The sequence below is a fragment of the Curcuma longa genome, chromosome 21, assembly GCF_044706935.1.
Source record: "Curcuma longa cultivar G26 ecotype Majalengka, Jawa Barat chromosome 21, ITB_CL_G26_1.1, whole genome shotgun sequence".
In the NCBI taxonomy this organism is placed as follows: Eukaryota; Viridiplantae; Streptophyta; class Magnoliopsida; order Zingiberales; family Zingiberaceae; genus Curcuma; species Curcuma longa.
In genome coordinates, this window is record NC_133881.1 from 1,869,617 (window position 1) to 1,880,600 (window position 10,984).

The 10,984-nt window shown below is 37.5% G+C and overlaps 2 protein-coding genes across 3 annotated transcripts; both read left to right on the top strand.

Moving 5' to 3' along the window:
• The first annotated feature begins 3,955 nt into the window (after positions 1–3,955).
• Positions 3,956–6,644, top strand: LOC141814594 (F-box protein PP2-A13-like). Of its 2 annotated transcripts, XM_074702533.1 has the most exons (4): positions 3,956–4,446; positions 4,577–4,695; positions 5,041–5,133; positions 5,875–6,007. In XM_074702533.1, exons 1-3 carry the CDS (start codon positions 4,129–4,131, stop codon positions 5,102–5,104), a joined length of 501 nt encoding a protein of 166 aa, XP_074558634.1. In that variant the 5' UTR covers positions 3,956–4,128; the 3' UTR covers positions 5,105–5,133; positions 5,875–6,007. The 2 variants fall into 2 exon arrangements, with proteins under 2 accessions (XP_074558634.1, XP_074558633.1); XM_074702532.1 differs by lacking the exon at positions 5,041–5,133 and having other exon boundaries at positions 5,875–6,644.
• A 1,496-nt stretch (positions 6,645–8,140) lies between these two features.
• LOC141814879 (uncharacterized) lies at positions 8,141–8,566 on the top strand. The gene has a single exon (XM_074702834.1). It carries the CDS (start codon positions 8,150–8,152, stop codon positions 8,471–8,473), a length of 324 nt encoding a protein of 107 aa, XP_074558935.1. The 5' UTR covers positions 8,141–8,149; the 3' UTR covers positions 8,474–8,566.
• The last annotated feature ends 2,418 nt before the right edge of the window (positions 8,567–10,984 follow it).

Genomic DNA, 10,984 nt, shown 5'->3' on the forward strand with positions numbered 1-10,984 from the left:
GGAGGTCAGTCTCCCTCTCTATGCTGTTGTGCCATTGCTCAATAGTCTCGTCCCATCTTATAGAGCTAGCGAGTCAACTCTTCTTTGCACATTCCTTGTTTTCGGTGGCTACTTTGATAATTTGTTGGTTGGCTTCTCCCTCCAAAGAAGATTGGTAAGTGAGATGGCTATCAGGTAAAGCATCTGACAAAGGAAGGATGGACATAGTAGACCAACAGCTGAAATCAATTGGCATTAGGATCTCTATTGTCAATCTATCATTCAAATATCAACTCAGTTATACCCAACAAGAGATCACATGAGAAGGTTGACACATTTTGAGATTTCAGAGCACAGTTGAGTTAGTTATAATAGAGCAGACTTATTGAAATGGCGATTGAATCTCGACTAAGTTAAGACAAGGTCCTCCTATGTCATGGTCAATTGTAATTTCTTAATTTACCTCCTTATTGATTGTCATAAGATTGATCGTGTAGGACCGCTAAGTGACGGAGACTTCACACACCAAAAGAATAAATTAAATGCATCCTTATACACAACTGATTAACTTAAACATAGAATTATTATTGAATTAAAATGACCAAACAATAAAATAAAAATGACATCAAAAGAATTTTCATGTCATTTCATTTCATTTACAAGGAAATAAGTTACGAAAGTAGAAAATCCGCTTTGGGGCTCTGCCTGCGCCACCCTAATAGAGATGACGACGCCGCCGGAGGCTGGACCGGTTGCCGTCAAGATGCGATTATTACCTGCCGAAGTCGTACGAGATTTCCGATTATTCGGCTGTTGCAGTTGGAACCGTCCCTTCTCTGTCTTTTTTTTTCGCTTCGTCCATGAGTAAACTTAGTTTCTTCCATTGTTCTTGTAGAATGCATACAAGACATTGCGCGGAGAGCAGCCGCTTCTGTGGCAGGTATGGTGTCGCTCGCATCGCCGGTGCAAAGACGGTGGCCGGGGATAAGGATTTCTTCCTTGGGGAGTCGAGCACTGCTTACCTCCGTTCGGCCAGTCTAAAATCTAAATGTAAGGAAAAAGGCTCGATTGGATTCCGTTTTCAGCATTATTTTTTATTCTGCTGTTCTTGTGTTGCAATTACAACTTTAGAATAAACAACCTAGTGGATTGAAAACTAGGCTGTTTTAGATAATTTAGAGGACCACAAATAGTTGGGCAACCACGGATCGATGATGATGATGGTGAGTTGCTCAATAAACAAGTGTTTTCGTGTAAACTGTAAGTAAAATCTACCTATTTGAATTCTTTGTGTTAATTATTCCTGTGCAAGAGTTAGAACAATGAGATTAGAGTCGAGTTGAGCTTAATTGGGATATAGAATTCAAAGCGAAAAATCAAGTTTACATAATAATGACAGCTCTATTCCTAGTTATCTCATCAGTATCAATCTTTCATCAGCTAGTTATGCTTTTTTTTGCAGTTACTATGATACTTGTATTGTTTTTGGTCCCTCATCCTTACAAATCTACACACTGCTTGCATCACAACTGCCTATGTATCTGTTGAAGCTTTAAGATTAGGCTTATTAGAAGTGGCTTTGCATAGAAAATATATACTATCATTTTCCCTCTGTTAAACTCCAGGGTATGGAAAAAAAAAGAACTTTGGTGCCCAATTCAGAAGTTTCCCAACACATGGATCACTAATCAAATAAGCACATTTCATGTTTCTTATAACTTTCTGTTCTAGGAATTCTGTCTATGCAATGTTTGTATGATATCTGGGCAGCATAGTTTGTATTGAGTTATGAAGGTCCATGTAAGAGTTGCAATTGCAGCCCAAGACAGATTAGCAAATTCATTTGTAGAAATGATAATGATGTGGAAGTTAGAAATTGTTTGTTGGCTATGATTTGCATAGTCATAGATGGGTAAAGTGGAATGTTGATGGCATCAAATTGTGTTTGATATTTTTTAAATAAAAAATAAAAAATTCAAAATATATAAGCAACATAAAAACCAGAAGAATAAAAAAAATTTAGAGAAATATATAGAGAAATGGATGGTCTGGTCTAATTTACACCTCTACCTATCTGTTATTAGTTTATATTATTATTTATGCATTCTGCAATAAAAAGCTATTCATAAATGAACATGCATTCCCAAGTGATTTAGTAGAATAAATTAGTAGTGGATTGATAAATATGACGGGAGGAATCATGTGATGCCCACATGTTAGGTACCTGGAGTGATAAATTAGAAAGCATCAAAATGAACTTCCATTGTGATGATTGTTTGATTTAGTTCTGCTAATTTCTTTAATCCATCTATCACTAATCTATCCTAAGCTATTCATGTTTGTTTTATCCATCCGTTCAGGTAAACTATGAATGCTCACCATTAGAATCATGAACCCATCCATTCTGTCTTTTCATTTTCTTTGGTGTGTTATAGTTAAAACAGGTTGAACACGCTTCATTCATAATCTTTCTTTGATCATTTTAATCAATTTTTGAACTCACATTTATTTGTCTCTGCTTCCGCCATCACCATTGAAGTTTCAACATCAGAATCATATCAAATCTGGAGCCGCTCTTGCCTGTAAGGCTGTAATGTTGTCATGTTTTGTAGCCCTTCGTGTCCTTTTGTCCAGGTAGTCGATTTACAGAGACTGCAATTTGGATGGCCTCCAAGCAAAGGACGGTGCTATTGCCCTGTTGCAAGAGATCTACATTCCACAATAATTCAATTCCAGGTACACTGCAGTGCACACACCATCTACTTCATCTACAGTAAAAACAGAATAACAAGAAAAAAAAAACATGCCCGCTCTGCTCCTCTTATCATTGTTATGATGTTTGTTTGTTGGAAAATGTCTCAGATTATTCCCTGAATGTTAGAAATTGTCCATCAAACGCAACAAGAGGATCATAATTCAAATCTGACGGATATTTTATGTAGAAGGTATGTTTTGAAGTTATCCGATAAAATTGAAATGAAAATGAATCAAATTGTTTACTTTCAGATCAGTGAGTTTGGATATTTGAATTATTGAAATGAAAATGAGTAGGTAGATGGGTTCAATCCAAAATGAATTTATGCAATGTTTTTTCTAACTATTTAAGATTTACAACATGATTTAAATCTTTGTGTAATACATTCACTGAATGCTAAATGAGTAATAGCAACATTTATTATTAAAATCTTTACCCCACGAAAAGGGGAAAGGTCGGTGATAATTAAAAGCTGGTCGCTACTTTTTAGTGCTTAGTTGTGTACACGATTGGTGTTGTTTTTTTTCATAATTTAAGGAGAAATTTTTTATTCCAATGGTTTCACACGATTAGTTTTATGATCATTTATGAAGAGGTAAATCGAGAAAGTTTGTTACAACGAAGGAGGATATTAATTGTTCTATCATAATCAATTCAACTATCGTAATTAATTCAATTATATCTGATGGGTTTTATCACCTCATTAATTTTAGGGCTAGTTGTTCACATGTAACAAAAAATGCTCTTCAATATTGATTTTATAATGATTTCGATTTGAAAAGGGTAAATCAGGATGATCAAATTTTTTAAAAGATTATTCTCTCAAGGATTCGATTGTTATTTCCATTGACAATCTATGTGGCAATTAGATATTTATGGTGGTTGATAATTAATATCTAATCTTGGAAGTTTAATCTGTATTAGGTGAGTTAAAGTTTGTTCATTTACTTATTAAGTTTATTTAAATTTATTTATCACTAATTTTATCAAACTCAAATTAGATAAAATTAAAATTAGCTTTCTATCGAACACTAATTTTTTTTCTATGTTTCAATGCCGTGATCGTTCCTTCGTTTTGAGCCAAACAGGGGCAAAATAGTCTTTTGACCGACAAGTTTGATATTACAGGGGTACTTTCGTCATTTCAGCTATTTTATATTACCAAATTATTTACCACCACCTTCTCTCGTTCGCCCTCTTTATCCTAACACCCACCTTCCAGTTTGCCCCCGTTACGATCTCGATCGATCGGGAGCGCTGCGCCAACTGTTTGCTTCATCGCTACGTCTCCGTGATTTCCTTTTTTGGGATTTGAGCCTTCTCCCCTGGCTCTGGCTCTGGGACATCGGATTGGGTGGGATTAAGACTGGAGTTTAGGGATTTTAGTGCCGCCTATGGGCGCCAGTGCATCCGTCGTTGTGAATCCGGAGGGGGAGCTCGAGACAGGCCTCGGGGACCTGCCGGAGAGCTGCGTGGCGGCGGTGCTGCTCCACCTCCACCCGCCGGAGATCTGCGGCGCCGCGCGGCTGAGCCGGACGTTCCGGGCCGCTGCGTCGGCGGACTTTGTGTGGGAAGCGAAGCTCCCGGAGAACTACGCGTATCTTATGGAGATGGCTTGCGGTGAGAATTCCAGCTGCAAAAAGGATCGCCTTTGCTTGAAGGAGGTGTATTCTCGGCTGTGCCGGCCGAATCCCCTTGACGGGGGCAACAAGGTGAGATTTTTTTCCCTCTATTCAAAATGAACGCTTTTTTGTTTTGTTTAATTGGTAAAATTATGGAAATTAGTAATATAGTCCTTGTTTTTCGACCAAGTGAGATTATTTTTCTTTTTATGAAATTTAGATATTCTGGCTGGAGAAGAACCAGGGTGGGATTTGCATGTCGATTTCGTCAAAAGGGCTACTGATTACAGGGATTGATGATCGGAGGTACTGGAATTACGTCCCCACTAATGAGTCCAGGTATCTCATCTGAACAATAGTAAAACAGAGTGGTTTATCTGTCAGCATTAAATTTATACATCACATATATACTCATTCTCTGTGTATATGATAATTTAGTTTTCTGTTTCTCTTCTTTCTTAGGATACAATTTATCTGCCACATGATTTTTTGTAGTCAATCTTCATCCTAAAATAACCTTGTTTCTGATCAATTACGTTGAAAACATATAAGTTGACATTTCAGAAATATCACAAGAGAATCTGATCCAGTATGTGCATTTAGGTGGATATGGAACCAGCGCTCTTAATAACTTTGTTTCCTAATCACTACATTTTTTTAATATTCTTCTCCTAGTTTTTGCAGAAATCTAGCATTCTCACATACTATAGAGATGGTTACTAGGACCTTGGCTATGCTCCGTTCTTGAAGTGCAGCGTATGTTACATCACAGCACTTGTGAGGACTCTTTTATAATATTTTTTTCTTTATTATTTTCTTTTTCAAAATATTAGCCCCTAGCAGATTCTGGCGCTTAGGAAGGTTACTGTCTCTAAACCGGCCATAATGATATTTGTTATTCCATGATCACAAGTTTCAGAAACATAGATCAAACACTGCTTTTATTTAAGGGATTGTTTTTACCTAAGACGAACAAAATGAAACAGAAACTTGGAAGGCAACTAGGAAAATGGGTAAGTGCCATGTTCTCTTCAAATATCTCTGAAAATTTCTTTATTAACACAATCTGTGAATGACATGTGAATGTACCCCCATCCAATAGTTTGCTATAGAAATCTAACTCAGCTTTATAAAAAGTAAATATATGCAATCCGAAATCTAAGTCAAGCTTGAAAAGTTGAAAATTTGACTGGGAATTTCTGGAAAAGAAGGTTTAGACCAACTTCAAAATCAACACCAAAATTGACTCTTTCTATCTTTCTCTGCTTTCATTTTCTTAAAGAATAAAATTTTCAACTTAATGTTATATGCATGTAGGACTCTTTGGAAATCATTTCCAAAGTCGGTCCATCTTAAGAATAACAATTTTTTTGTCTGCATAAATTTTTTTTCTGATACAAGCAGGGACTAATCTGCATGAAATATTATTGATAGATAAATAACATTGGTTATGAAGTGTTCTTGAAAGAGTCGCTCTTAATGGAAAAGACAAAACTCATCTGGATGTTTACCTTGCAGATTCCATGAAGTAGCTTATCTTCAACAAACTTGGTGGTTTGAGGTTGACGGCGAAGTTGATTTCCACTTCCCTGCGGGCACTTACAGCCTATATTTCAGGCTCCATCTTGGCCGACCTGCTAGGAGATTTGGCTGCCGGGTCTGCAGCTTCGACCATGTTCACGGATGGGACATAAAACCGGTGCAGTTTCAGCTGTCGACTTCTGATGGTCAGAATGCTACTTCTCATTGTTATTTAGACGAACCCGGGAGATGGATTCTGTGTCACGCAGGAGATTTTGTTACTGAAAACTCCAACATGTCAACCAAGCTCAAATTTTCAATGACACAAATAGATTGCACGCACACAAAAGGCGGAATCTGCGTGGACTCTGTGTTGATTTATCCCAAAGGTTTCGTGCGGGATAAGATCTTTAACTCATGACAGCGGCGGAGTCATTGCGATACAAACACTGAAAGACAGGAAACTAGCACCCTTCCCCCTAGGCTACGAGCAATGTAGATATGGGATCTGTATCATTTTGAATGAAAAAAACAGAGTTGTGAGGTTCTGATGAAGTTAAAAAGGATTGTTATTAACTTAGATCATAGGGAGAACAAAACAATGGGGAGGTTCAGCTCAGTGACAACAGAACAGGAAGTGCAATTTTTTTACTGTAATCCAGTTCTGAAAATTCTGTTTCATGCTTACTAAATTTATGAGATAGTGTGTGCCATTTTACTGTCATTCATTTCTATGTGAATACTTAAAATGGTGTATTTATTTATTTGTTTATCATCTCATTTTTTTTATTTTTGCAAATATATTTATTTTTAATATTGTTGTAGTTTGTAAATTATAAAGTTGCTCATTGGATTGTGGATTTGTGGGGTGAAGACATTGATGCTTCTTCCATCAATAATGTAAAGACTTTGTGCTGGTGGACAAGATCCTTGTTGTTTTTTACTTACGTCGTCACTAAGTTCATGTCATTCCTCTTCCATCAATAGTGATTCCCACTAACTTCCAAATTGAATTAATGGAGGAGGAGAACAATAACAAAAAAAATATTATATTGCGTTCCTATGAAACAAAACTAGCTAGCTCCACGTGTGCAACGCTCCTCCACTCATCAAAAACATCGCGTGCAAATTTTAAGTCTCGCACGCGGCTAATTTTGTTCCACACGTTCTAGTCCACAAACAACTGGCATAATAATTTATTATGATTATAATAATAATAATATAGATATTTTAATTTTGATAACACTGATAAATTATAATTACTATAATAATATACATCAAATAATTATAAAACATGACTGATACAATATAAATACTTTTAATATTGATTAAAGTAATTATATAACAATTATGATCCACAATTATTATAATTATATTTGTTTAATTTTATATTATAATAATTAAAAAAGAGTAATGATTCATAGCATGAAAAATATCAACATGAATACAGTATGACACTCATAACTATATACAATGGATCCCACTGACATGCAATAGACCCCATTGTCAATGTGAATGTCATGCTACATTCATGCTGATATTTTTCATACTATGAATCATTACTCTTTAAAAAAATGATACGCTACATGAAAAATATAACATAAAATTCAATATAAAATACTCAACTACATGAAAATGAACTTCATTGCATAGATGTGAGACTTATTGCATGGATATGAAATCCACTGCATAGAGTGTGTCATATTAAATTTTATATTTCATTTTTCATTGTAATGTATCATTACTCTAATAATTATGATAAATACAAAAGGAAGGATCTTTTAACTATTCACGTGGCCAAAGGCTGCGTGTTCTTGAATGCCGACTTGTGCGGGTGCATGCAGCCCCCTTCGATGCTGGTGCTGGATTCATTCCACAGTGAGCCAGCCCTCCCACTACGGCGATCCCTCCCCTCCCCTCCCCTCTCATGTTCAATGCATCTATCCACATTCTGAATCAATCACCATCACCTTCTTCTCTCTTCTCAGGAAAGTAGTGTTTGTTTGGGCCCAAACCAAGCACCACCACTGTCACTGTGCAATCACAAGCCGCACTTGGGGTGGCTGAGTGGCTCCGCCCCACCACCACCGCCATCCACCGCTGCCCATGCGAAATCCTTCTCTCTGACAACTTCGGCCTCCACGCTTTCCCAATTAACAGAATTCAAATGTCAAGGAATCCGGCACTGCTATTCTGTGCATCTCCGTTTCTCTATAAATACCACTGCCTATTTCACCCTCGATGATACAGATAACAGAGCAGCGGTATACCAATGGCGAGGCCCTCTGCTAGCGTTTGCTCCGCCGCGTCGTGGTACGTCGCACTGGCCCTCGGGGTGCTAGTCCTGGCGAGCTCGCTGCATGAAGGTGGCTCGGCGGCGGCGACGGTGGAGCTGGTGGCACGGCCTTGCGACGAGATCTACGTGGTGGGCGAGGGGGAGACGCTGCACAGCATCAGCGACAAGTGCGGCGACCCCTTCATCGTGGAGCGCAACCCGCACATACACGACCCCGACGACGTCTTCCCGGGCCTCGTCCTCATGATCACCCCGTCCAAGCCTCCTGTGCAGATACCAGAAACATATACAAAATGGTGAGGATTAACTGATCGTGATCTGTAAATATACATATATATATGGATGAAGATTGTTGAAACCCAAATTAATGGAATCAAAATCCCAAATAAAAATACTTGTTTCTTCTGATTTGCCTGGAAAACATACTCGATGAGGGACTGCTTAATTGGGAGGAGCTCGCTAATTTTCTGAAAAATTGTATTAGATGAGATGAGCGAATCTCCTTTCTAACAAAGAAACTTCGCAGCAAAATTCATACATCCAAATATATCCTTTCTCAAAAATCAAACTATTATACTCAAGGAAGATTATTAAAACGATTCCAAACCTTTTCTACGATCAGAGGCATCTATGCACCCTGTTCTTTTAAGGTTCCAAATACTTTCTATGATCAGAGGGACCTGCAAACCATCTCCAAAATGCCAGTATGAGAGTTTACAATAGCAAGAAGGGAAGAAAAAAAAACAGCAGAGTAACATAGGTAAGCTCTAATCTTACTTTCTAAGATCAGAGTATTTTTTTTCCCTCCATGAATCTCTAACCGTATAGGGTATACTGAATTTTCAGTTGTGTCATCTGTAATTCTGACAGGGTGAGGAGTCGATACTTGCGGTTTGGACATGATCAGCAAGTCTCCCTTCAAATGCTTAGCTGTAGGAATTTTGGACATAATTAGAAGAATCAACAATCTTGTCTTCTTATCCAAATGATGATGGTTGTTCAGGGAGGATCTGGTAGAATATGATGTAGGTACCATTCTCGGCCAATTTAAGATGATTTGATATTGCCAACTTTGGACAACCAAATTCTTAGACAATAACAGATTGACCTTTGGAATCTGGATCAGAGCAATGCAAATTGGGTGCTACATTTCTATCTATGGTGTTGAGCGATGAACATAAATCATGGTTCAACAGTAATAATCTATAATAATCATGGAGAAAAAACAAAGAAGTATGATTTTTCATTATTTCAGAGATAGCCTATTTTTTGTATGATCTAGAGATGTTGCATAAAAGTCTCATTGATAAAGTTGGCAATATGTAGTTAGGTTGAAATATTATACATAATGGTCATGTTCTTGGCTAATGTAGGTTGATTTGACATTTTGAACTTGGATGGCCAAATTCTATAACAGATTGGCCTTTGGAATCTGGATCAAAGTTATGCAAATTAGGTGCTATATTTCTATGTTGTCGAACAGTGTGGATATAGTACACGTAAATCATGGATAAACAATAATAATGTATAATAATCAAGGAGGAAAATGAGGAACAGGAAGTGAGAGCATACCTTTCTACTTCCAAAATTTCCTACATGGTTAATATTAAGCAAAATGTACTGTTATTTTTATAAAAATTCTTCTGTTTTTTATCATCTAATCATAATGGCCTATGCATAAAGGATACAAAAGATCAAGAAAGTGGCAATGCACTATAGACAAGAATGGTATAGGTATGAGATTCAGTGACCAATGCTCAAGTGGGAAAAAGCAAAGGAAACAACTCCCAACCAAATGAACACATAATAAATTGACAACACTTGTTAGTGTTTGTATCTAAGACCAAAATAATGTTTGGCATGGAGTTGGAGTCCAAAGTAAATGTTAAGATTGTAGAGCAAGATGATAGAAGGCATGAGGAGACAGAGTACAAAAAATGATAACTTCAAAATTCTTATTTATGACAGTCAAATGGAAGAAGACAAAATAAAAGGTAAAGAACATTACATGAATGTTACAAAAATAAGCATGTGTCCATGGAAACATATATCCCTCAGCCCATGGAGATCATGCCAAAATTTTCTAGAACCAGATTTATCTTTGCTTTTAGCTAAGATTTTGGAAACAACCTAAGTAATAGATAATAGGTAATGGGTCTAGAAGACAAGGAAAATAGACGTTTTTAATCATTTTGCATCAATGTAATTGGCAAGATAGGCTTAAGGCTACAGATAAATCCTCAAACAAGCATACCGATGCATCATGCTCTAAGCTAAGATTAATATTGCAATCGCATCAAATGATAATGGATCGACTACAAGACAAAAATTCTAAGTAATCAAATGATTTGATCAAATCTCCAGCAGTAAAAAGTTCTGAATAACACCTACCACATTCACATTTGTCCTCTTGCAACATATGCGTTCACATCAAAATGCCCCTTTTAGCACTTCCAAGCTAACTATATACCATATTCTTCCGTTGAATGAAGATCCGAACAGAAGATTCAAGCCGATCACTTAGGACATAGTCAGATCTACAACGACAGATGAAGTATGAGAAAGATCGGGTCATCACTTACCCTGGCCTTGGTCTTGGAGCAAAAGGAACCGACGAAGTTGGGCGTCTCCTCCTCCACGAAGTCGACGCCGGAGCCGTGCATAGTTGATGAGAATAAGGCCGCGCTCGCGGCAGACATCGGCGAGAGTGAGAGTGCCGACGACGTTGGCTCGGATGGTCTCCACGCTGTGAGTCTCGCACCAGTCGATGAAAACGTGGGTAGGAGATTTGCGGGACGCGGCCTCGAGCTG

Bases quoted from the DNA above. Each gene is read 5' to 3' on its own strand.
- LOC141814594 (XM_074702532.1), top strand. From the start codon at position 4,129: ATGGGCGCCAGTGCATCCGTCGTTGTGAATCCGGAGGGGGAGCTCGAG. The intron at 4,447-4,576 runs GTGAGATTTTTT...TATGAAATTTAG, and splicing joins CCCTTGACGGGGGCAACAAG to ATATTCTGGCTGGAGAAGAA. The intron at 4,696-5,874 runs GTATCTCATCTG...TTTACCTTGCAG, and splicing joins GTCCCCACTAATGAGTCCAG to ATTCCATGAAGTAGCTTATC.
- LOC141814879 (XM_074702834.1), top strand. From the start codon at position 8,150: ATGGCGAGGCCCTCTGCTAGCGTTTGCTCCGCCGCGTCGTGGTACGTC.